Source organism: Eurosta solidaginis, chromosome 4, assembly GCF_040869045.1.
Source record: "Eurosta solidaginis isolate ZX-2024a chromosome 4, ASM4086904v1, whole genome shotgun sequence".
NCBI lineage: Eukaryota > Metazoa > Arthropoda > Insecta > Diptera > Tephritidae > Eurosta > Eurosta solidaginis.
Window position 1 is genome coordinate 144,529,413 of NC_090322.1, and position 27,877 is coordinate 144,557,289.

At 36.6% G+C, this 27,877-nt stretch overlaps 1 protein-coding gene across 4 annotated transcripts in view; it reads right to left on the reverse strand.

The window, feature by feature from the left end:
* Positions 1–16,923: 16,923 nt before the first annotated feature.
* Positions 16,924–27,877, reverse strand: part of Tpst (tyrosylprotein sulfotransferase) — a 67,436-nt gene continuing 56,482 nt past the window's right edge. Inside the window, exons 7-8 of one of the 4 annotated variants that reach the window (XR_010952950.1) lie at positions 26,229–27,602; positions 16,924–24,239 (exon numbers count right to left, since the gene is read on the reverse strand). Coding sequence is in view for 2 of the 4 variants with exons in the window: in XM_067783242.1 (XP_067639343.1) it covers positions 27,195–27,602 (408 nt within the window). In the remaining 2 variants the exon portion in view is untranslated. Of the gene's footprint in view, positions 27,603–27,877 lie in introns of all 4 variants that reach the window. The other 3 variants (XM_067783242.1, XM_067783244.1, XM_067783243.1) reach the window with 3 other exon arrangements.

Consider the following 27,877-nt stretch of genomic DNA (forward strand, 5'->3'; position numbering starts at 1 on the left):
TATTTAGCTATATACATGTATATACATGTATATAAACGTGCCAAGTAATATTTTCACCCCCGCTGAGCGGGTTGTGTGCTGGGCTTGGGACCCGCCACGTAAAACCATACTCCAATGAAATATAACAACAAACCTCGGATAAATACACTCTTTATTGATGACGACCATGGCAAACGTTTGAAGGACAATGAATTGAGGGCATGCACCTGGAACGTCCGCTCCCTGAATGGGATTGGTGCAGATGCCCGGCTGGTTGATGTCCTCGTCAAAGCAAAATCTGATATCACCGCCATCCAAGAAATGCGTTGGGCGAAGCAAGGAAGAAAGAAGATCAAAAATTGTGACATATTTGGAGTGGCCATGCGAATAAGCGCAGTTTCGGCGTCGGATTCGTGGTGGGAGAGAGACTTTGCCGCCAAGTGCTAGCGTTCACGCCTGTGGACGAGCGTCTCACCGCTATTCTAATAAAAGCAAAATTTTTTAATACATCATTCATCTGCGCCCATGCGCCGACAGAGGAGAAAGACGATGAGGTGAAAGACACTTTTTATGAACAATTAGAACGCACATACGAGCGCTGCCCCCGTCATGATATAAAAGTCGTGCTTGGCGACTTTAACGCCAGGGTGGGCAAAGAAGGTGTTTTTGGCCCTACAGTCGGAAAGTTCAGCCTACACAATGAAACTTCTCCTAACAGACTGAGGCTGATTGACTTTGCCGGTGCTCGAAACATGGTCATATCAAGCACGAGGTTCATGCATAAAAAGATACATCAAGCTACATGGCTGTCTCCTGATCGAAATACTCGCAATCAGATCGATCACGTTGTGATAGACGGACGGCATGCCTCCAGTGTTTTAGATGTGCGAACGATCCGAGGACCTAACATCGATTCGGACCATTATCTCGTTGCAGCCAAAATACGCACCCGCCTCAACGTGGCTAAAAACAAGGAACAAAAAACACAAGGAAAGCTAGACGTCGAAAAGCTTCAATCACAACAGACTGCCAATGATTTCGCAACTCGACTCTCACACCTGCTCTCTGAGGGCACAACTCATCCTGAAGGAATACAGGAGCAGTGGGAGCATATCTCCAAAGCACTTCATACTGCCGCCGAGGAAAAAATTGGTTACCGGCGGCCACGAAAAAACAACTGGTATGATGAAGAATGCCGCGTTGCAACCGAAAGAAAAGACGCTGCCTACAGGGCTACGTTAAAAGCGAGCGCGACAAGAGGAGTGTGTGAACGCTATCGTGAGTTGAAAAGGGAAGCGAGACGCCTTTTCAGGAAGAAAAAAGCAGAAGCAGAAAGGCGTGAGTACGAGGTGCTTGAGTTGCTAGCCACCAGGAATAACGCCCGAAAATTCTACCAAAAAATACGGCGACAGACGGAAGGTTTTAAGACCGGGGCAAACTCCTGTAGGAATGAAAACGGCGACCTTGTAACTGATGTCCAGAGAGTGCTTAGATTATGGAGGGAACACTTCTCTGCTCTCCTAAATGGAGGCAGCAATTCACCGCGCAGAGATGAAGAACCCGATCCCGCAATCGATGATGATGGAATATATGTCCCCCCGCCCGATTATGACGAAGTTAGAATAGCAATAACCAGATTGAAAAACAACAAGGCCGTGGGCGCTGATGGATTGCCTGCGGAGCTATTCAAGTTCGGCGGCGAGGAGTTGGTAAGGCGCATGCAGCAGCTTCTTAGCAAAATATGGGCGGACGAAAGCATGCCCGACGGTTGGAATCTAAGTGTTCTTTGCCCAGTCCACAAGAAGGGGGATACTGAAAAATGCACCAACTACCGTGGAATCAGCCTTCTTAATATCGCATATAAGGTCCTTTCAAGTGTATTGTGCGAAAGATTGAAGCCCACCGTGAACCGGCTGATTGGACCTTATCAGTGCGGCTTCAGACCTGGTAAATCTACCATCGACCAAATTTTCACAATGCGCCAAATCTTGGAAAAAACCCGTGAAAAGAGAATCGACACACATCACCTCTTCGTCGACTTTAAAGCCGCCTTCGACAGCACGAAGAGGAGCTGCCTATATGCCGCTATGTCTGAATTTGGTTTCCCCGCAAAACTTATACGGCTGTGCAAAATGACGTTGAGCAACACCATCAGCTCAGTCAGAATTGGGAAGGACCTCTCCGAGCCGTTCGAAACTAAACGAGGTTTCAGACAGGGTGACCCCCTATCGTGCGATTTCGTTAATTTGATGCTGGAGAAAATTATACTAGCTGCAGAACTTAACCGCACTGGAACAATATACTATAAAAGCGTGCAATTACTGGCATATGCTGATGACATTGATATCATCGGCCTAAACACCCGCGCTGTTAGTTCTGCTTACTCCAAGCTGGAAAAAGAAGCGGTAAAGATGGGTTTGATGGTGAATGAGGACAAAACGAAGTACCTGCTGTCATCGAGCAAAGAGTCAGCGCATATGCGCCTTGGCAACCACGCTACTGTTGGCAGCCATAATTTCGAAATAGTAAAAGACTTCGTTTATTTGGGAACCAGCATCAACATTAGCAACAACATCAGCACTGAAATCCAGCGAAGAATCAATCTTGCCAATAAATGCTACTTTGGACTAGGTAGGCAATTGAAAAGTAAAGTCCTCTCTCGGCGAACGAAAATCATACTCTACAAGTCACTTATCGTACCCGTCCTGCTATATGGGGCAGAAGCATGGACCATGACAACAGCAGATGAAGCGGCTTTGGGAGTGTTCGAGAGAAAAGTTCTTCGAAAGATTTATGGACCTCTACGCGTTGGCGATGGCGAGTACCGAAGAAGATTTAATGATGAGCTGTACGAGCTATACGCAGACATCAACATAGTCCAGCGAATTAAAACGCAGCGGCTGCGCTGGCTAGGCCATGTTATGCGAATGAAAGATGATGCTCCGGCCAAGAAAGTGTTTCTATCGGAACCCGCCTATGGAAGCAGAGGTAGAGGGCGGCCCCCACTCCGTTGGAAGGACCAGGTGGAAAACGATTTAAACTCCCTTGGTGTGACCAATTGGCGCCGGTTGGCGGAGCGAAGGAGCGACTGGCGCACCTTGTTGGACGGCCATAACCGTTTAGACGGTTAAGCGCCAATTAAGTAAGTAAGTAATGTATATCCGTAGTTTATGTTTTTCTTCTAGCAGTATGCGTGTGTATGTGTGAGTAACAACTTCTGCACTTAGTTGCCGGCTACATACATATATGTATGTGAAATAATCTCTCTGCTTCAAGCTGCTGGTTATGTGTATCGAATATTCTTCGTAGCCTTGTACATAAATGTGGATGCTTGCTTTAATATGTAAATGTACATAAGTGTAGGTGGTTGCTGTTTTTGTTGTTGTGATTATTTACTAACAGCATAGTGATGCTAATATATCTAAGCAAAGTGGGCAAAATCGATGAATAAACACGCCCACTTCTGATACGATTGAACCTCTCAGCTGAGTATTTAACGTTTGGTTATACCCGAACTCTGTGGTGTGGTGGTAGCGTGCTCCGCCTACCACATGGCAGGTCGTGGATGCAACCCCTTGGCAAAGCAACATCAAAAGTTTAGAAGAAAGTTTTTTAAATGAGAAAACAGTTTTTCTAACCGACGTCGCCCCTCGGCTGTGATTTGGCAAACACTTCGAGTGTATTTCTGCCATGATGAAGATGAATTTTCAGCTTCTCAATGAATGGCTTAAAATTGACTGGGCTATTGCACACTCAAAAAAATGCAGAGATTTCTAAATAAAAAGTTCGAAAGTTTGGTAAAATTTTTGCGAAAACTCGAATTTTTTACGAAAACGTTTTTGAGTTCGTGTTGCATAGTTCTAGTTACAAAATTCATAGAATTTTTTTCTTAAATTATGGAAAATAAAAGAAGAGAACGAAAAAGACGAAATTGTAAAAAAACAAGTAAGAACGGGACTGTCTTCGGATGTGCCGAAGACTTCATACCTTTCATGAATGGGGCTGAACAATAATCTTATCCCGTTCGTAATCTCCGAATAATCGGATGTATAAGATAAGAAATATATAGTGAACAGATCTGCATACCTTAACGATTTTTAAGATAAATATAAAATAAAAAACAGGTAGGTACTTTGTGTGAGGATGCAAAGTTTCTGTTTTTTTGTGGTCTGCGTGTAAAAACTATGACTACGAATCACGTATTTCAACAATATATGACGTAAACGTAACTATTTGATGAAATTTGATGAATTTTGAAGCTTCTAGCCGTAAAAAGGGGGCAAAAATTAGAGTTTATATGGGGTATATAATATATATACCACCGATCTCTATGATTTTTTCAGACAACAATATATGCTATATACGTAAGCATATGGTGAAATTTGAAGCGTCTAGCTGTTAAAAAGGGGCAGAAATTGCGCAAAGTTTCTTAACTGAACAATCGGTTGTATGAGATATATACTATATATACCATCGATCTCAATGATTTTTTCAGACAACAATATATGCTATACACGTAAGCATTTGGTGAAATTTGAAGCTTCTAGCTGTTAAAATGGGGAAGAAATTGCGCAAATTTTCTTATCTAAACAATCGGTTGTATGGGATATATACTATATATACCACCGGTATCTATGATTTTCTCAGACAACAATATATGCTATACACGTAAGCATTTAGTGAAATTTGAACATATCTAAACGATTTTTAAGATAAATATAAAATAAAAAATAGGTAGGTAATCTGTGTGAGGATGCACAGCTTCACGTTTTTTGTAGTCTGCATGTAAAAACTATGACTACGAATCACGTATTTCAAAAATATATGACGTAAACGTAACTATTTGATGAAATTTGATGAATTTTGAAGCTTCTAGCCGTAAAAAAGGGGCAAAAATGACAGTTTGTATGAAGTGTATAATATATATACCACCGATCTCTATGATTTTTTAGACAACAATATATGCTATATACGTAAGCATTTGGTGAAATTTGAAGCTTCTAGCTGTTAAAATGGGGTAGAAATTGCGAAAAGTTTCTTATCTGAACAATCGGTTGTATGAGATATTTACTATATATACAACCGATCTCTATGCTTTTTTCAGACAACAATATATGCTATATACGTAAGCAATCGGTGAAATTTGAAGCTTATAGCTGTTAAAATGGGGTAGAAATTGCGAAAAGTTTCTTATCTGAACAATCGGTTGTATCAGATATATACTATATATACAACCGATCTCTATGATTTTTTCAGACAACAATATATGCTATATACGTAAGCAATCGGTGAAATTTGAAGCTTATAGATGTTAAAATGGGTTAGAAATTGGGAAAAGTTTCTTATCTGAACAATCGGTTGTATGAGATATATACTATATATACAACCGATCTCTATGATTTTTTCAGACAACAATATATGCTATATACGTAAGTATTCGGTGAAATTTGAAGCTTCTAGCTGTTAAAATGGGGCTAAAATTTGTCAAAAATATATATATATATACTATATATATATACTATATATACCACCATATATATACTATATATACCACCGATCTTTATGATTTTTTCAGACAACAATATATGCTATATACCTAAGCATTCGTTGAAATTTGAAGCCTCTAGCTCTTAAAATGGGGCAGTAATTACGAAAAGTTCCTTATCTGAACAATCGGTTGTGGGGGATATATACTATATATACAAACCGATCTCATCAATTTTTTCAGGCAACAAAGCTTCAATCTGTTAAATTGGGTAAGATATTACAAAAATCCTCTTTTTCTGAAAAATCGGTTGTATGGAGGATATATGCTATAGTGGTCCGATCCGGTCGGTTCCCACAAATGTCTAATCGGACACCCAAATACACCCGCTCACCAAATTTTATCAAGATATCTCAAAAATTGAGGGACTAGTTTGCATACAAACAGACAGACGGACAGACGGACAGACGGACATGGCTAAATCAACTCAGCTCTTCAACCTGATTATTTCGGTATACTTAATGGTGGGTCTATCTATTTTCCTTTAAGGACTTACAATTTTCGGTTTCGTGACGAAATTAATATACCATTTCATTTTCATGAAAGGTATAAAAATTTGCTACAACTATTTTTAGGTTCGCTGCTGTACATACACACACACACACACAAGAAAATTTCTTTCAACGTACAAATGCATTACAAATATATTTGTATGGAATAATGCCACAATAAAATGAGAATGGGGGCATACTAGCTAATGTACATAATCCAATTTTTTCTTTGTTCATATTTTTGTTGAGTTAATCGCTGTGTTCACTTTCTCTTTTAGCTGATTTCACTTTTTCACCTACATAAATACAATTGTGTGAATGCATGTACGTTAGAGCAACCCAAAAATATATGGAAAAGGTATTTTCATATATCTTGAGCCAAGGCGAATCTATACAAGGCGGTGGTAAAGCGAATTCGACCAATTCGCGGTGCAGGAGAATGACAAGAAAATTTACATTTATTTCGATATTGTTGGACAAGGCGTTGTGTCAAAAATAATCAAGAAGGAGCAATCAGCTGCTGGGATAACAACACTAGTTCGCCTTGGCTTAAGAATACATAGAGAGCGAATAAATTCATACTTTTTGAAACGAGATTGGTCTAATGTACACAAAAATATATTGGGTTTCATTTTTGTTTACCTCTTACGCAAATGAACATTAAAAAACCGTTGAAAGTGGGAATTGATACTTGAAGTAACACAAACCCTAAAAGTAGGTCCATATGTTATTGGCTAATTTGTTTTTTGTTTTTCTTGTATTTGTAGTTTTAGCCGCAAAATGGGTCATATTGAAATGGTATTTACTTAACAGAACCACTTGTACAAATACACTCACACAATGCCATGAAATTTTTAAAGTTTATTGAAAATGTATTAGTGCAACCGAGCGTAAATGTTGACTAACTTTTATTTAATTTCTCGATTTAATAAGCAGATGCGATTCAATAAGAGTATTAAGTAAAGATAGTTTTATTTGGAAGTACGTACTTATGTAATCCATACAAACAACTTGTGTATCGACAGCTGAATGAAAGATCAACACACATAGCTCAGGCGGGATGATGGTGTTGAGCACGATGTTAGCGCCTTATCTTAGGTGGGTATATTCATGGGATTCAAGGCTTCTGCAACCCAATTGGCAGCCTCACATACGCGACGCGAATCCTGTTACAAAATCTGCATGTATAATACACATATTTAGCAGGCAGGGTTCTGCCGACCCCAAGTTCCTCATAGAACTAGGAGTGGGGGCGATATGGCCCAGAAGATTCCATGTGGTCATAATAAGTCGTTCCCGAGATGGTCGGGCTACATCCGGCAAAGATCCATCTATATCGACAACACTCCCGTCCTTATCGCAACAAAAACAACAACAATAACGGCATATTCAACTTTATATCCAACCTGTAGACAATAGCTCGCTGTATCAAAACCAAGTCGGGAGCAAGTACACCGAACAAAATTTGCATAGCATCCGTTCATGGCCGTCTGTACACCTATCCCCCGTGTGTTGGAACTGTTACAACCCTTCCGCACTATACATATATGTACATTAGACTGGGTCGATTTATTAACCGATATCGCGACATCGATTTTTCGATAGGAGTTGGGCTCAGGAAAAAAAGTTCCACTACGCATACCCAAAAAAATAGTTTTCGAGCCTGCGAAATTTAATTTTTTTTACTTTTTTTCGACTTTGATTTTTAAAGTTTGTTTGATGACCTACAAAAAAAAAATTTATTTTATTGTAAAATTCCAATTCCGACCCAAAAATATCCGCTAAAAACGTTGGCGATAACAGTTTTTTGAAAAAAAAAAAAAATATTTTTATATGAAATTTTTCTTAGTAGGTCATGAAAAAAACTTTAAAAATCAAAGTCGAAAAAGAGTAAAAAAAATTAAATTTCTCAGGCTCGAAAATTATTTATCGAAAAATCGATGGCGCGATATCGGTTAACTTTCGTCCATACAAATCTACCAACGTTAATATACATACTGTTACGAATATTAGCAACACTAAGGGGTACTGTCATCTCTAAGCCGATGCTAAGGGTGACTTGTATGCACATCCATAAATCAATCATTATGTATCTACATAAACGAATCAATCATTATGTCTACACATATGTACGTACACGCAGCGGAGAAGCAACGCACAAATACATGCAGATATCTTATCTGAGATGCTACCAAAAGTATGCAATTGTAATTGTGGAAGTGTCGCTCAACAAATACACGCGCATATGAGAGATACACACGTGCATTTGTAGTTATAATTATATACCAGTAACTAAGTAAATTCTGGAAGCGCCTAGAAGATGCAACGAGGAAATCAGACAGTATAAAAGCAGCAACAGTAGAGGAGCGAGAGTCAGTTTTCGATTAAGCACGTTATCTGTCGAGCAATAGAAGTATTATTTTGAAAGTACTTGAACAAAGGCCATTTTGCATTATTAAATATTGGAGTTATTTATTCAACAGTTTAGTGATTCGAACTTAGCAGAAGGTTGCAAATAAGAGGACTTGCAGTAAAATCGTTACAATACATACATATATGGCGGGCAATAATTAGCACAGCCCACGAAATCTCATGATATAAAAATAAACTGAAGGAAGCTGCTGGCCACGAAACATCTCCTTATGGCACCAGAATCATGTAAACCATAGACTAATTTAGATGCCATAAAGTAGAGAAATGACATGCTGAACAAATAATTTCTGTCAAATTCCCATAAACCTGGACATCCAAACATACAACTGATTGATGGGGTCCCTCCTTCCAGAAAAATTAGGGACATCTCCGTAAACACTGTGAACCATATTTATCAATAACTCAGCCGTTTTATCTAAAGAAAGAATAAGGAGGTCTTATCCATACACTGTTCTTAAATATCTTATGCAGAGTTATTTCCGATAGATACCTTTCTCAGACAGTCCCGCTTTACTCTTACGCTTTTTCATTTTGCTAACATACGCCATTTGTTAATACCAAGAGACTTTAAATCATTTTCCACTGGTAATTTCGAAGTGGGGGCCGCTGTCTTCCTGTTTTCGTGAGCTGGTTCCAATAAGGGTACCTTTTTGGCCGAGGCATCATCTTTCATTCGCAAAACATGGCCTAGCCAGCGTGGCCCCTGTGTGAACTAATTGGATGTCTTCGTAATGCTCTTACAGCTCATAATTAAATCTTTTTCAGTACTCATCCTCGCCAACGCATAGAGGTCCGTAAATCGTTCGAAGAACTTTTCTCTCGAACACTCCGAAAGCCGTCTCATCAGATGCTGCCAGTATCAATGCTTCTGCACCATATAACAGAAAACGTACGATAAGTGATATATAGAGCATTAGACTTTACTGTTCAATTGCCTACTTAGTCCAAAGTAGCATTTATTGGCAAGAGTGATTCTTCGCGGGATTTCAAGACTGACGTTGTTGTTTGTGTAACTCGAAGAACCTCAATTTTAAATTAAAAACTAAAACTATATCTATAGAATATTTCACTAACAAGTTGAGAATTACAAGCACACTCAATGGCTAATGAAACAAACGAAAGAAAAAAGTCATAGTTTAAGTCGCTTAAACATTATATGAGTTATAAGGGAGTAATTTGATGCGCTTGTAGGCATATGAGTCGTGGCACAGTGGATGACGTACCCGAATCACACGTTTGGGGTTGCGGGTTCAAAGCCCACTGCAAGCAAGCATTTTTTTAATTTATTATCCTTTTTATTTTATAAATTACTATTTTAATGGACTGTAGTATGTTATTTTACTTTGTTTATGGTGTATTTAAAATACGGGACGATGCAAAGCATCGGTACACCTTATTTATGATATCTTTATTTTAATGCATTTGTTTGTTATTTTTAAATTTGTGTAGAGAGGTCACTATGTACCTGTTACACCTTGTATTTATTCATTGGGGCAAGCACTGGGGGCTCCAAGGTATTGGCTGCGGGATGAGCCACCTTGTTTTGCTTTGAAAAACCCCTTGCATTTATTCATTGGGGGCGAGCACTGGGGGCTCTGAGGTTTCGCTCTAATGAGCCACCTCATCTTCTATTTGAAGAACCTCTTGTATTTATTCATTGGGGGCGAGCACTGGGTGCTCTGAGGTTTCGCTCTAATGAGCCACCTCATCTATTTGAAGAACCTCTTGTATTTATTCATTGGGGGCGAGCACTGGGGGCTCTGAGGTTTCGCTCTAATGAGCCACCTCATCTTCTATTTGAAGAACCCTTAAAAAATGTGATATGGAGGCGAGCACTGGGCTCTGAGGTATTGGCACCCCATCTTCTACTCGAAGAACCTCAATTTTAAATTAAAAACTAAAACTATATCTTTAGAATATTTCACTAACAAGTTGAAAATTACAAGCACACTCAATGGCTAATGAAACAAACGAAAGAAAAAAAGTCATAGTTTAAGTCGCTTAAACATGCTCCCCCCTAGACGGCTTAGTCGTCTAGTTGTAATTCCATAGGTGCCAGTTATCCGGCTCGAAGGACCATAGCTAAGCGTGGGGCAGTTGAGGGCGAGCAGTTTAATATGAGTTATAAGGGAGTAATTTGATGCGCTTGTAGGCGTATGAGTCGTGGCACAGTGGATGACGTACCCGAATCACACGTTTGGGGTTGCGGGTTCAAAGCCCACTGCAAGCAAGCATTTGTTTAATTTATTATCTTTTTTATTTTATAAATTACTATTTTAATGGACTGTAGTATGTTATTTTACTTTGTTTATGGTGTATTTAAAATACGGGACGATGCAAAGCATCGGTACACCTTATTTATGATATCTTTATTTTAATGCATTTGTTTGTTATTTTTAAATTTGCGTAGAGAGAGGTCACTATGTACCTGTTACTTACTTACTTAATTCGCGCTTAACCGTATAAACGGTTATGGCCGTCCAACAAGGCGCGCCAGTCGCTCCTTCGCTCCGCCAACCGGCGCCAATTGGTCACACCAAGGGAGTTTAAATCGTTTTCCACCTGGTCCTTCCAACGGAGTGGGGGCCGCCCTCTACCTCTGCTTCCATAGGCGGGTTCCGATAGAAACACTTTCTTGGCCGGAGCATCATCTTTCATTCGCATAACATGGCCTAGCCAGCGCAGCCGCTGCGTTTTAATTCGCTGGACTATGTTGATGTCTGCGTATAGCTCGTAAAGCTCATCATTAAATCTTCTTCGGTACTCGCCATCGCCAACGCGTAGAGGTCCATAAATCTTTCGAAGAACTTTTCTCTCGAACACTCCCAAAGCCGCTTCATCTGCTGTTGTCATGGTCCATGCTTCTGCCCCATATAGCAGGGCGGGTACGATAAGTGACTTGTAGAGTATGATTTTCGTTCGCCGAGAGAGGACTTTACTTTTCAATTGCCTACCTAGTCCAAAGTAGCATTTATTGGCAAGATTGATTCTTCGCTGGATTTCAGTGCTGATGTTGTTGCTAGTGTGATGCTGGTTCCCAAATAAACGAAGTATTTTACTATTTCGAAATTATGGCTGCCAACAGTAGCGTGGTTGCCAAGGCGCATATGCGCTGACTCTTTGCTCGATGACAGCAGGTACTTCGTTTTGTCCTCATTCACCATCAAACCCATCTTTACCGCTTCTTTTTCCAGCTTGGAGTAAGCAGAACTAACAGCGCGGGTGTTTAGGCCGATGATATCAATGTCATCAGCATATGCCAGTAATTGCACGCTTTTATAGTATATTGTTCCAGTGCGGTTAAGTTCTGCAGCTAGTATAATTTTCTCCAGCATCAAATTAACGAAATCGCACGATAGGGGGTCACCCTGTCTGAAACCTCGTTTAGTTTCGAACGGCTCGGAGAGGTCCTTCCCAATTCTGACTGAGCTGATGGTGTTGCTCAACGTCATTTTGCACAGCCGTATAAGTTTTGCGGGGAAACCAAATTCAGACATAGCGGCATATAGGCAGCTCCTTTTCGTGCTGTCGAAGGCGGCTTTAAAGTCGACGAAGAGGTGATGTGTGTCGATTCTCTTTTCACGGGTTTTTTCCAAGATTTGGCGCATTGTGAAAATCTGGTCGATGGTAGATTTACCAGGTCTGAAGCCGCACTGATAAGGTCCAATCAGCCGGTTCACGGTGGGCTTCAATCTTTCGCACAATACACTTGAAAGGACCTTATATGCGATATTAAGAAGGCTGATTCCACGGTAGTTGGTGCATTTTGCAGTATCCCCCTTCTTGTGGACTGGGCAAAGAACACTTAGATTCCAACCGTCGGGCATGCTTTCGTCCGCCCATATTTTGCTAAGAAGCTGCTGCATGCGCCTTACCAACTCCTCGCCGCCGAACTTGAATAGCTCCGCAGGCAATCCATCAGCGCCCACGGCCTTGTTGTTTTTCAATCTGGTTATTGCTATTCTAACTTCGTCATAATCGGGCGGGGGGACATATATTCCATCATCATCGATTGCGGGATCGGGTTCTTCATCTCTGCGCGGTGAATTGCTGCCTCCATTTAGGAGAGCAGAGAAGTGTTCCCTCCATAATCTAAGCACTCTCTGGACATCAGTTACAAGGTCGCCGTTTTCATTCCTACAGGAGTTTGCCCCGGTCTTAAAACCTTCCGTCTGTCGCCGTATTTTTTGGTAGAATTTTCGGGCGTTATTCCTGGTGGCTAGCAACTCAAGCACCTCGCACTCACGCCTTTCTGCTTCTGCTTTTTTCTTCCTGAAAAGGCGTCTCGCTTCCCTTTTCAACTCACGATAGCGTTCACACACTCCTCTTGTCGCGCTCGCTTTTAACGTAGCCCTGTAGGCAGCGTCTTTTCTTTCGGTTGCAACGCGGCATTCTTCATCATACCAGTTGTTTTTTCGTGGCCGCCGGTAACCAATTTTTTCCTCGGCGGCAGTATGAAGTGCTTTGGAGATATGCTCCCACTGCTCCTGTATTTCTTCAGGATGAGTTGTGCCCTCAGAGAGCAGGTGTGAGAGTCGAGTTGCGAAATCATTGGTAGTCTATTGTGATTAAAGCTTTTCGACGTCTAGCTTTCCTTGTGTTTTTTGTTCCTTGTTTTTAGCCACGTTGAGGCGGGTGCGTATTTTGGCTGCAACGAGATAATGGTCCGAATCGATGTTAGGTCCTCGGATCGTTCGCACATCTAAAACACTGGAGGCATGCCGTCCGTCTATCACAACGTGATCGATCTGATTGCGAGTATTTCGATCAGGAGACAGCCATGTAGCTTGATGTATCTTTTTATGCATCAACCTCGTGCTTGATATGACCATGTTTCGAGCACCGGCAAAGTCAATCAGCCTCAGTCCGTTAGGAGAAGTTTCATTGTGTAGGCTGAACTTTCCGACTGTAGGGCCAAAAACACCTTCTTTGCCCACCCTGGCGTTAAAGTCGCCAAGCACGACTTTTATATCATGACGGGGGCAGCGCTCGTATGTGCGTTCTAATTGTTCATAAAAAGTGTCTTTCACCTCATCGTCTTTCTCCTCTGTCGGCGCATGGGCGCAGATGAATGATGTATTAAACAATTTTGCTTTTATTAGAATAGCGGTGAGACGCTCGTCCACAGGCGTGAACGCTAGCACTTGGCGGCAAAGTCTCTCTCCCACCACGAATCCGACGCCGAAACTGCGCTTATTCGCATGGCCACTCCAAATATGTCACAATTTTTGATCTTCTTTCTTCCTTGCTTCGCCCAACGCATTTCTTGGATGGCGGTGATGTCAGATTTTGCTTTGACTGGGGGCTCCAAGGTATTTGCTTTGAAAAACCCCTTGTATTTATTCATTGGGGGCGAGCACTGGGGGCTCTGAGGTTTCGCTCTAATGAGCCACCTCATCTTCTATTTGAAGAACCTCTTGTATTTATTCATTGGGGGCGAGCACTGGGGGTTCTGAGGTTTCGCTCTAATGAGCCACCTCATCTTCTATTTGAAGAACCTCTTGTATTTATTCATTGGGGGCGAGCACTGAGGGCTCTGAGGTTTCGCTCTAACGAGCCACCTCATCTTCTATTTGAAGAACCCTTAAAAAATGTGATATGGAGGCGAGCACTGGGCTCTGAGGTATTGGCACCCCATCTTCTACTCGAAGAACCTCAATTTTAAATTAAAAACTAAAACTATATCTTTAGAATATTTCACTAACAAGTTGAGAATTACAAGCACACTCAATGGCTAATGAAACAAACGAAAGAAAAAAAGGCATAGTTTAAGTCGCTTAAACAATTACCAAATAAACGAACAGACAAGTGCCCTGACTATTTGCTTGATGAAAGGAGATACTTCGTGTTTTCCTCACCATCAAGCCCGTCTAACAACAATGTTTATATGGTCCAACACTTTGAATCTGATAGTTTTCATGCACTTCCATTAGAGGAAATCGTTAACAATTACTTAGTTATCGCACCTACTAGATAGGGCGAATCACTGCTACAAGAAAGCCCGACTAGGGCCGCATTAAATTAGGACTGTATCTAAATACATGTCTAGCGGAAGATATTGCACTCCCTCAGGCCTCCGAAGTACAATTAAAATTTGTAGTCTCCAGCTTGCTGGGAAGCTACTAAACATCCGTCAAAAGGTTCCAAATCTCTCTTAAATTTTCTTATTAGTTCGACCAATGCGCCACCTATTAGACCTGTTTTCCCCATTGTATCAGTCTCTTACCTATGTGTGATGAGTCAAATTTGTAACTGAATGGCAGGTTAGGTTGTTTCAATTGTTTCACCTTTTATTGCATCGCTTCGGCTCTTTGAACTATGTGCGAGCTTTCAACCTAAATAGAAAGTTTCCTAACAATTGTTAACAAGATTGTCATCGGGCTCTGAACTAAGTATGAGGTATTAAGCTTGCAGCTCAAAAAGAAAGCTCTTAACAATTTAGTATAGCAAATTTGGATTTATTTAATATAACGATCCCTTCGCCATCTAGCGAATGTTTTTTTCTTCATGCGGCATTTTCGTCGGGTTCTGAAGTATGTTTCTAGTTTCGAGACTACAGCTCCACGAGAAGTTACTCCAAATAGCTTTTAAGATTTCCGAATCTTTGAGCTGAAAGTTGCGGAGAAACATGGCTCATATAAAGGCGGTAAAGAATTCTCTGAAGTCTTGTATGTGCATTATTTGCAACGCTAAACTACGAAGGCCGTTCAGAATTTTGTGCATTTGATATTGGAAACATTGCAATAGCAAATTAAGCTATGGATCATGAACAATTTTTTTCATTTAAAATTGTTCTTTCCACATTTTATTGTGTGCCGACAGTTGCCACTTTGCTATTCTATGTTGAAAAAATATACTACAGTTTTTGAAGTTGCGTATTTGCAATGACGTAGCGAATGCATAGCCGTTTGTTCTCTAAGTGTATTGTGTAAATGTACTACACCAATTTGCAAATGCAATGTTGCTAGACCATTTGCACAAAATCCCCTTTTAATCATTTTTTTTTAATTAGCAGAGATTCAGCCAAAAAACAATTATGGGGATTACCAGAGCAAAAATATATTAAGGTAGCTCAGAACTTTGTGTATTTGATGTTGGAAATGTTCCTAGAGCAAATATAAGCTACGGATCGTGAGCAACTTTTTTCATTTTAAATCTTTTCTTTGCTCTTTTTGTTTTGTTGATGATGATGATTTGTTTTTTAATATTGAAAAAATAAACTACGCGTTTTTGCAATGTAGTGTATTTTGTTAGTGCCCTGTAAAATATATGCATTTGCAATTTGCAATGTAATGATGCTAGACCATTTGCATAAAACCATGAACTCCCTTATTAATATTTGCAAGCAACTTATCGAAATGAAGTACGAAGTATAAGGTTGTTATCCCGGATAGGCATTATTGGTCGAAGGAGCCTCCGGACCTGAGCGATAGGCTTCAGATTTTACTGACGGCTCCAAACTGGATAAAAAGGGGGGCGGTGGGGTCTTTGCACCTCAACTAGGGCGGAACATATCCTTTAGCCTACCCGATCATTTCAGCGTCTTCCAGGCGGAGTTGGCTGCTATAAATGAGGCCGTTGATCACCTGAGGAATGCTGTTAACGGCTATAATAATATTTGTACTTACTCTGACAGCCAGGCTGCACTAAAAGGCTTGGATCGAGCACATGTAAGTCCAGGACAGTGGAGAAGTGCCGCAAATCTCTTAACGAGATCGCTGAGCAAACTTCCCTCAGTCTGGTATGGGTGCCTGGACACTCGGAAATACCGGGCAATGAGATGGATGGCGAACTTACAAGAGGGGGCACATCCGTTCCGCTTTCGTCGTCCTGGAAGGGATTGAGCATGCCGCTCGCTACCTGTAAGCTCACTTTGAAAGGAATTTTCTTTAGGGAAGCAGGTGTGAGATGGAGCAATCTCGTATCCTGCTACGACACTAAGCTCGTGTGGCCTGAAGGGGACGCGAGACGTACAAGAAGTCTCCTGCTTCTTAGAAGGGGGGATTGATTGGACTTGTAACCGGCTACATAGCAATCGGGAAGCATGCACAACGGCTGGGTGCTCCTTATACTGACTACTGCAGGGGCTGCAAAGACGAAGAGGAGATAGAAACAGTCAAGCATTTTCTGTGCGACTGTCCTGCGCTTTGGCGCAAGAGGAAGGAATCTCTGGGATCTCCCTTCTTTGACGATCTTTGTGATCTGGCTAAGTTGGAACCTAAGAAATTCCTGACATCTGCTGAATCGACCTGTTGGCTTGAGTAGGGGAGAGATCCACGTGGTATCACAATGGGACTTTTTGGGCCTAAATGCACTGGTGCTCGCACCGGTGGCCACTTTAACCTAACCCACCTATCGAAATTTTATCATACCCTCCATGACAACTCACCTGATGGCGACTTTACGCGCTTTAATGTAAAATATTTGCATATTTGTTTTTTCTTCTTCAAATATTACTAAAGTAAACACAAATAATTAAATTTATTTTGCATTTTGTTTTTTTATTGTCAGCGATTTTAGAGCAAATAAAAAAGACAATTATACAACGCACGACTATGTGGTATGTCTTATTGTGTAGATAAATATGTAGTTATTAAAATAATAGTCAGGAATTTGTAGAAGGTGGGGGAGGGAGGGAGACTGGTTGTACATTCAACAACGTTATATAAGTGGGTTTAGAAAATTTTTACATTATTTATTTATTTTTTTTTTTTCGTTTGATAATTAACAGTGTATAAAAATTTAGAAATTACAAGAAAAAATTTTATTGATGTTGTAATTTTTACATGCCATGTAGAAATATGTAATTAAAAATGTCTCGTACATAAAAAAAAATATTTTGAAGCAAAAATATGCAATTATATAGATTTAGATTTTTCCCACATATATTATGCATAATTTGGATTTCGTCGCTGGGGCATAGCTATGCAGCGATGGAATTCTATTTTGCTTAGTTTTCTTTCGTCCTACGTGCTAATATGCACATTACATGTAAATAAATGGTCTCTAGTGAGCTTTTTTACTTGCACACAATGAGGCCGCATACACAAAACTGCCCAATAACATGAACACGAGCTTTTTTTTTGCAATTTTATGATAACTAAACGCCCGCGGATATGTGAGGATTAGCTAGGAGCTCAAACAGTTAGAACCGTAAACACAATAGCAGTTTCAAAACTAGTAGTCGCTTAGTTTCAATACCAAAAAACATGGGTGAGAGCTGCGTTCGATTCAAATCAGTAGTTTTCATATAAAATTTTGCAGACAAAAAATCTCAAATTTGTTGATTGGCTTCTTTTGCTCTATTACAGAGGTTCTCTTAAGAGCTTCATACAGTTTCGGAAAACCAGTCGGCCATCACTTCCATATCGTATGAGGACTGTGGCTGCGATTCAGCGACGCAAGCAATGAAACAGTTTTCAACAAGCTATAGATCACGGGGAATCATACAAGGCGACATAAGTACATATAAACATAATAAATTTATATGATTTTAATAATCGGGGATTGCCCATATTGCTTTTTTTTTAAATGTATGAAAACATTTATTTGAAGCAATTTTTTTAATTTTATAATTTATTTAATAATTTGGGAAAACGTTGTTTAAATTTTTCCCAAATTATTAAATAAATAATAAATTTATATTTACTTTATTTTTGTAATTCGATGATCTAATGTCAAAATCGTACTGCGCCGGAAGTTGAAGTGTAAAATCATATTAAAAAGTTTCAATCAGCTGATTTCCGGCCATCACCTGTATAATTTCGCCATGCCATAGATGAATGGATTTGCGACCCTTTTATTATTTCATTAAAATAATTCCTTAAAAGTAAACGATTGTGAGCACACAAAGAAATCTATTTGTACTATGGCACTATTGTGAATATTTGCACAGCATTACCGGCAGTTGCTACCATTCGCCAGATGGCAGCGCAAGCTGTAAGTTTTAATTGATTGATAGAACAGCTGATTTCTGTTGATATTTGATATGAGACTTTTATATATGTTGCGCAAGATGCGCACGGGTCCGGCTCGTGTATATTTATACTAAAACACGTATTTTTCCCTTCCCAATATATTTAAACGCATTTTAGCAGTTGTGAATCAAACTAACGTTGATCGAAACTTTTGGCCCGTTTCTCGTTCTAGTTGGCACATTTTTTGTTCTGACACCTACGACAGCTGAAGCAAGGGATTCATATCAAATGTGTGCTCGCAACAGTGAGAAAACAAAAAAATGAGATAGTAAAAAATTTGTTCTATGAAGTCATCTGAAAAACCCGCAGTGCGTTTTCATTAGGTTGGCATGTGCTTGTGGCGTGAGAGAAATGGGAGCATAGAAAACTATGCATGCTAGTTTCGCAACTCCAATATGAACGCACCTTTAGCCAACTTTTGTTAGTTGCTTCGTGTGGCAGCGATTCTCTTTGCTTAAGTCGCTGCCTTCCAATGTAGTAAAAATATGCTGCAGAAATAAATCTGTGCATTAAAAATTAATAGAGAAGGTTTAATGTGGTTATATTAATCGTTCCCGAGATGGTCGGGCTAAAACCTTTAAGGTGCTTTGTTACAGGAACATACCGGCTCTGTATCCGGTAAAGGAACATCAACATCGCTAAAGCTCTCCAAAACTTCGGGGAGTGTGTTTATCATGAATACAATAACAACAACAACTAATAATACTGCTGCATATCTCAACTGTATTTGCTTCAACTGGTTTGCTCTCATAGTTTTTCAATACATTTCGGCACATAATTGTAGCTCGAATGCCGAATGAGAGACTAAAAAATATAAAATGTCAGCATGGTGACATACCTACATACATAAATACAAGTTCCATGTACTTTGTTTTTGTAAATTCGATGGGCTAATGTCAAAATTGTACGGCGCCGGAAGTTGATGTATCAAATCAAATTAAAAAAAGTTTATAATAAGCTGTCCCATGCTGCCACCTTGTATAGTTCCGCCATGTTCAAGGCTTTCTTTGATTTTTAGCCTCATTGTGTGACAAAATAAGGGTTGCTGAGCGGCTTACTTAATTTTTTAGAGAAAAATGAACTAAAATAAAAAGTATTTATTGGAATGAATTTAACATGTTAAAGTATTTTGATTCGCATTATAAACACAACCAATGGATTTCGCGCGTGGGAGATGACTTATTGTAATTTTTTTTTTTTCTCAGAATAATTCGCATATACAGTTTAACATACAATAAGTATTTAGCTACAGTTTTCTTTTATTATTCATTAAGCCTTTAATTTACTATTTTAATTACAATTAGCCTAAAATATAAATACAAATGCACAGATATTTTTAAATTATATACAGTGGCGCTCAACTTAATAGCACAGTTAAATTTTTGTTCAATATACAATATTTAACATTTGGTAATTTATATAATTCATATTAAGCATAACTCACAAAAATGTAACAAGTTCATCAAATCCTTCACATTTTACACTCAGAAATTAATTTCTGAAATGTTAATGATTTTTTACCATAACAGATTTTTTTAAACAATGAAGTTTCTGTTAGAAAAAGAAAACGTGTATTTTATAGAGCAAAAATGTTCCTTCATTATTGAAAAATTCGAATGCTAAATTTAAACAAGAAATTTGATTTTAATTTTCCTTTGGTTTACTGTTGAGCTTTGGAGTATATATTAACCTGGGTCGATTTGTATGGACGAAAGTTAACCGATATCGCGCCATCGATTTTTCGATAGGATTTGGGCTCAGGAAAAAAAAGTTCCACTACGCATACCCAAAAACGTAATTTTCGAGCCTGCGAAAAAAAAAATGGCGAAAGGGTAAATTTTTCGACCAAAACACTCCCCAAAACCCAAAAAATATTTTTTTTTTGCAAAAAACTGTCATCGCCAACGTTTTTACAACAGTTTTTCAAAAAAACAAAAATATTTTTTGGGTTTTGGGGAGTGTTTTGGTCGAAAAATTGACCCTTTCACCATTTTTTTTCGCAGGCTCGAAAACAATTTTTTTCGGTATGCGTAGTGGAACTTTTTTTTCCTGAGCCCAAATCCTATCGAAAAATCGATGGCGCGATATGTGTTAATAAATCTACCCAGTCTAGTGTATGTAGTTGATCTATGTATATAAACGGTACTAACAGGCGGAGTTTCCCAAAATTGTCTTTCTTCTATTCTAATTTAAAAAATTGTTTAATAAATAAAACTCCCAGCAGTGGCAATTTTTATCAAGCTGCGTCGTGTAAGTTGGTCTTTTTTTTTAATTTCGATATTCTAAGAAGAAACTTCTAGGTATTAAGTAACTGAAACTATGCAAACGCTCAAAAAGTTTTCGAAAAAAAAATCTAAAATTCGAAAAAATTGTATGAAAACTAACTAACTTTTTGTATGGGAGAAAATTTGAGACACCCTGAGTCATTCAACGAATATTTTACCACCGCAGTAGCAATACCCCAAAATGTTCATTACATTAATGAATCTGTTACATAACTACGCATCCCATTTCAGTTAACTTAATGTTGCTCCTTTGAAACTATAAACATCATAAATAGTTTGAATTCCAAATCAGCAAATGCAGTCGACGGAATCTCGGTACGATTTGCGAAAAGGTATAAGGAAGCACTAACGTCAAAATTAGCTGAACTTGTTAATGACTCTTTCCGTTCTGGAAAGTACCCGAAAGAACTTCAAGTACGCCTAGTAATCCCCGCACATAAAGATGGAAGCAAAGAGTTTTGGTCAAACTATACGCCTATTACCAAACTTAGTACAATCGACAAAATTTTTTAAAGTATAGTTCTAGCACGATTAAAAACATGCCTACGGGACAACGAAATAATTGATAAAAATCATTTTGGATTTGCAGAGAAATCCAATACCTTATCGGCATGCATTAACTGCACCAAATTCATATATGAAAATTTAGATTAAAAAACATATGTCGCTATGCTGGCGATAGACCTGAGTAAAGCCTTTGACTCTGTTTTGTAAACTTCAACATCTTTGTACAAGAGCTCCATGAGCTTAAATTTGACAAAACTTTCATAAGCTTCTTCCAAAACTTTCTCCTAGATACGCAGCAAATCGTACAAGTAGGAAGGATCAAAAGTACATTAAAAGTAGTAGAAGTAGGAGTACCGAAATGTGCCAAACTTGCTGCAACATTATTTATAATCTATATAAATAACGTACTGAAACTAGGTCTGTACGGAGTCCCACAGTTCTATCCTGATGATGGTAGTTTCCTATATGTAACAGATACTCTGGAAGAATTAAAAAGCAACATCAAAGCAGATTTGCAAGAAATTTCACAGTGGTTTGCCAGAAACCTCCTGCAAATAAATTTGACGAAAACCAATTTCATCATCACCTGGTATAATATACAATGCTAACTTTATTTCAAGAAATATCTTGGTATTTGGTTCGACGAAAACTTGAATTAGAATGAACAGATTCAAAAAATAAAAACGAAAGTGACACCTTTAAACTTTTTCATTTATAGAAACCGTAACAATATTCCAAAGAAGCAGCTATGGCTTTTATACAATTCCTTCTTTCTCTCGCATATAGATTATCTAAACCCAATTTGGAATAGATGTTCAGAAGAAAGATTAAGTGAATTACAAAGGCTACAGAATAAATTAATAAAAAATATCCTTGTACTCCCATGTACAACTAGCACATTCAATCTATATGTAAACATGCTTGATATCCGAAAGTATTATGGTCACATATAAGAGAAAAAACAACTAAATAAAACACAATATACAATTAACAGCAGTAGAAAGCACTGATTATAACCTAGAAACTCGCAGAACATCAGGACTCACTTTTTTCGAACTGAAAGATGCGCTAGATCTATTAGAAGCTACGGTATAAGATTATTCAATAAATTACCGTTTGACAGAAAAAATATAAATAACATTCTACTATTTAAGAGATATGTAACAAACTTATTACTGTCTAACTAAAGTTAGATTATAAACATATATATCACCACATACTTAAAATATTTATGGAACAATCCAAATTATTTTCCCCTAATTAGGAATATCTCCTCTTGCCCCAACTGATTGATGCAAAATAAGAAAAATGTATTCGTTATCTTCTCGCACAAAAATTTATATTTTTTGAGAAAATTGATGTATGTATATTAGGGTGGGTCAAATTTATTGTTGAAAAGGCACATCCAGTTTCTGAATCTATGGGTCATACTGAGTAATATTATCCATTTGACCATAGCGAGCAGCGGGGCATTCATAGGGCTGAGTGGTTAAAGGCATCTGCATTGACACTAGTATAAAGTATAAATGTTGGAGTTTTCGAGTTCAATACTCAGCACCCGAGAAGGTAGCTGATGAAGAATTCAGAAACATGCCCTATGTAGTAACCATCGCCGTTTGTAAATTTTGCAATTTTCTCTAATATCAATAATAAATTGTTTTTTATTTCTCCTTTATTAACAACTTTGATATAAAATATATATGCATTAGGGCGGGTCAAATTGTATGGGGAAAAAGGGGAAAAAAACTTCAGGTGCGCATCCAGTTTCTGAATCTATGGGTCATACTGAGTAATATTGTTCAGGGGACCATAGGTCTCAAATGAATTTCGAGCCTCCCTAATTTTGTTAGAAAGTTTTATATCCCAATCCCAATTTTATTTTTGATAGCCGCTATTCGGATTGGGATATAAAATTGTCTAACAAAAATTAGGGAGGCTCGAAATTTATTTCAGACAATATTACTCAGTATGACCCATAGATTTAGAAACTGGGTGCGCACCTGAATTTTTTTCCTCCTTTTTCCCCATACAATTTGACCCGCCCTAATGCATATATATTGTATATCAAAGTTGTTAATAAAGGAGAAATAAAAAAAACAATTTATTATTGATGTTAGAGAAAATTGCAAAATTTACAAACGGCGAAGGTTACTACATAGGGCATGTTTCTGAATTCTTCATCAGCTACCTTCTCGGGTGCTGAGTATTGAACTCGAAAACTCCAAAATTTATACTTTATACTAGTGTCAATGCAGATGCCTTTAACCACTCAGCCCTATGAATGCCCCGTTGCTCGCATTGCAATTGGTCTCTAAGTATTGCCTTTTTGTTGCTATTCCTTTTATTCACCATTTAGGTACGCCTAAAATAGTCCACACAATTAGGATTAAAAAGCATTTAGAATTAGTATTAAAAAAGTAACTAAAGTTAAAAAACATTGCCACTGCTATTTTTCTGTTCGCTGCTGCATATTATCAAAATAATAATTTTAATTAAACCCATAATAATGCAAACTAACACATCCGACAAACAACAAAAAAAATTTAAGATAAAATCAATTGTCCGCGCTGCATATAAACATGTGTGCCATTTAGCTGAGCGCCTGTATATTTGTCCTTATATAATATTTCGTTTTTTTTTTTATAATATTTCTTTACACTCTTGCACATTTATTTTTTGTTCTTTTCGTTTATTGTTTTATTAATATGGTTTCTTTTTTAATATTATTTTATTATTCTTTTTTTTTTTATAAATATTTATAAATTTACCTTAAATTTCTATACATTAAAAGCTCCTTAAATTCATGTTCTTACATACATATGTACATGTATTCATTAAAATGTTTATATTAAGTCATAAAAAAATCATAATTTAAGTAATAAAACAGTACATCAATATTTATTAAATATAAATAAGTAAAATTCCGTCATAAAATACAAATATGTATGTTTCACAATAAACATACATATAATATATAAAATTACATTATAATCAAAATCTGACAGCTAATGACAACAAAACACTGAAAATTATAGAAAAAGAAATTATTTTAAAATTTTAATAAACAATTAAACAAAACAAAATCTATGCAATCAAATTAAATGCAACAAGTCGAATACCACAAAATATTATTTAATGGCATTTATAATTATTAATATTTCACAGAAACAAAACAAATACTAAGTCACTTAAGCGCAGACAAAATTTTTTATTCCCAGAAAGATTTGTTTACAAATTATTAAGGCAATTCACAAGCGGTGAGATCAAAGAACCGATGTTGGCCGCAAGAAGTACTAAAACTTTTCTGAGGGATAAATAGGATTTTATTAACTTTAAAATAATTTTTCTTTGTTGTTTTTTTTTACTTCATTGTTTACTTTTTTCTTATTTTCTTTTTTTTTTGTTAGTTTCATGGTTTTATTTTATTTAGTTTTTTAATTTTCTTTGTGTTATTATTTTGTTTCATTGTTTCACTTCATTTTGTGTTTTTATACGTTTTTGATGATTCAATTTTTATTTTTTTTTTATTTAATTTTATTTAACTTTATATTCTTTTATTTATTTTACTTTATTAAATTTGATTTTACCTAATTTGATTTATTTTTATGCTATTTTTTTACTTTTTTTATTTTATTTAATTTGGCTATATTTACTTTTCTTTTCTTATTTTATTTTATTTTATTTTAATTTAATTTATTTTATTTTATTTTATTTTACTTTATTTTATTTTATTTTATTTTATTTTATTTTATTTTATTTTATTTTATTTTATTTTATTATAATTTATTTTACTTTCTTTTAATTTCTTTTATTTTTTTTTTTTACTTTCCTTCAATTTCTTTCACTTTATTTTACTTTATTTTATAATTTGATGTTGTTCTGCTGGCTCGAGGTCTTAATAAAAACGCAATTGTTTTTTATACCAATATATTTCGGTTACTCAACGGTACTCCATCTTCCATATCTCGAGCCAGCAGAACAACAGCAAATTATATGCAACAAAGGTCGTCACAAATTTTCAAAAATTACTTTCTTTCAATTTCTTTTGTTTTATGTTATTTTATTTCATTTCATTCCATTTCATTTTACCTTATTTTGTTTTATTTTATTTTATGTTACTTTACTTTATGTTATTTTATTTTTTTGTTTTAATTTGTTGTATTTTATTTCATTCCATTCCATGTTATTATATTTTATTTTATTTTGTTTTATCTTATTTTACTTTGTGTTATTTTATTTTATTTTACTTTAATGTGTTTTATTTTATTTCATTTCACTCGGTTTTTATTTTATTTTTTATTTTTTTATCAGGTTGCCTGTACCATATAACAATATTTGTGAAGTGCTAAACGCTCAACGATTTCTTTCAAGATTCGTAATTACGTTGGAACAAATATTGAAGGTATAAGCTTTTTAAAGATAATTTTAAAAAAATATACAAAAACAACAACGGACGTATCGGACACGGTACAAAATTGTAAAACATGAATCATATATGATACATGGGACAGGGAACCTGTTATTATATTTTTTTATAAATTTTTTTTTTTTTTTTTGTTTTACTTTTTTTAATTTTTATTTTTTGTTTTTCTTATTTTATTATTTTTTTATTTTAGTTATTTTACTTTACTATACTCAATTCTATTTTATTTCATTATACTTTACTTTATTTATTTATATTTTGTTTAAATTTATTTATTTTTTTCTTTTCTTTTCTTCCATTCTTTTCTTTTTTTATTTTGTCTTTTTTTAATTAAGTTTTCTTTGTTTTTTAGTTCATTTTACCTCGCCATACTTAATTTTATTTTATTTTAATTTTACTTTATTAAATTTTTTTAATGTGATTAAATTATATTTTTTTTTTTGTTAATTTGATTTATTTTTATTTTATCCTACTTTATTTTTTATTATATTATTTTATTCTACACCTTATTATTTTATTTTATTTAATTTTTATTTCTTATAAATTTTTTTCTTCAACCATTTGCACTACTTCTATTTATATACATACCTTGCACTTCCGTAGAATAATGAATTTGTCTGAGCTTTTAAAATCGAATTCGAAAAGTTAACTTATTTTTATTGGTAGGTTGCTTCTTTTGTGTCGCCGGTCGGTTTATCGCTTTGTTATTTAGTTACACAATTATTTAGTTGCGCTTTTGGCGCAGTTAGTCATTTAAAAATCGTGGGGGCGGTCACAGCTAATCCCATTCACAACAGTTAGTATCAACATTTTACGCTTTTTTGTTTTTGCTTTCCTGCTCGCCATTCTTTGTACATTTTTCATGCAACTGCATACTTTGGGATTTTATCTTGCTACTTCCTGTTTTTTTTTATGGTTTCTAATTCTGACTTCATACCGCAAATACTTTTTTATTTGTAAATTTTTTTTGCGTAGTCTTTTTCTGGTTTCGTTTTTTTGTAATTTTTTTTATTCTTTTTTCTTTTGCCATTTCATTGCGATTATTTCACAAAACATTTCAATTGAAATATAAATTGTAGTTATATATGTATGTGTATGTGTGTGTACGTTTAGTTATTTCCCATGTATTGTAAACTGCCGTCTGTAGATTTCCGTTTCCGCTTTGCAAGCATAAACTTCCTTCACTACTCAATGGGATTGTCACTCTATAGCTATGTAGCCATTGTCAGTAGATTAATGAATACCGGCGCTATGCTTTGGCCGCGGATCAACACGTCGGTTCAATTTTTCAACGACATACAACTCAGTTCTATATACACACATACACGCATACATATGTGTCAGTACTTGTGTGCGTGTTTTTATTTATTGGAAATTTATAAATGCGCCGATATTAAATTTGAAACGCCCAAAGGGGATTCAGTGATTTCGACGTAAGCGACGCCGATAACTTGAGCGTCTCTGTACAGAATTTGCGCGTTGTGGATATTGTTGTTGTATGGACTGTTTTTGCTGTTGTTGTTGTGAAGGCGCAATGTCGCCAATTCTTTGATATCATGTATGTTGTTGTTGTTGCTGGTCTTGCGTAGAATAGTATACAGTCTTGACTGTCTGGCGTAGTCCAACATTGTTGCTACCGCCGCCAGCATTAAGCGGCTTTACCCACACCAGATTATAATCTTGCGCTTCATCATGCTGTTGTGGGGATGGATTGTTGTTTTTGTTGTTATCCGTGTTATCCGCGTCTTCATAGTCCATTACCGCTTGGTTGGCATTATCCTGTTTGTTATTTTCGAAGTTGTTTTTAGTGTTGGAATGGCGCCTACGTTGACCATTATTAATAATGTTATTGTTGTTATTGTCATCGACCTCAGGTGATCTCGAATCTTTGGGTATTTGATGCTGTACCAAATGCAATTCATTTCTCGCTTTATTTTCCCATAGTTGCTGGTTGGCCTTTACCTGTTTTGTATGTTTTTGTTTTTTGTCATTATTTATGTATTTTTATTTCGCACGCAAGCAACATTTATACATACATGTAAAGGATTGGAAAAATTTATAAAAATTCTGCATTAGTATAAATATTGAAAAATGATTGCAAATTGAATGTAAACAAAATAACATAAAACCAAACAAAAGCATTAAATATTAACATAAAGTATGTATAAAGGGAGGAGTGTTGTGTATAAATTTAAATATATCTATGTGTGCTTATGTTAAGGTGTATAGGTGTAGAT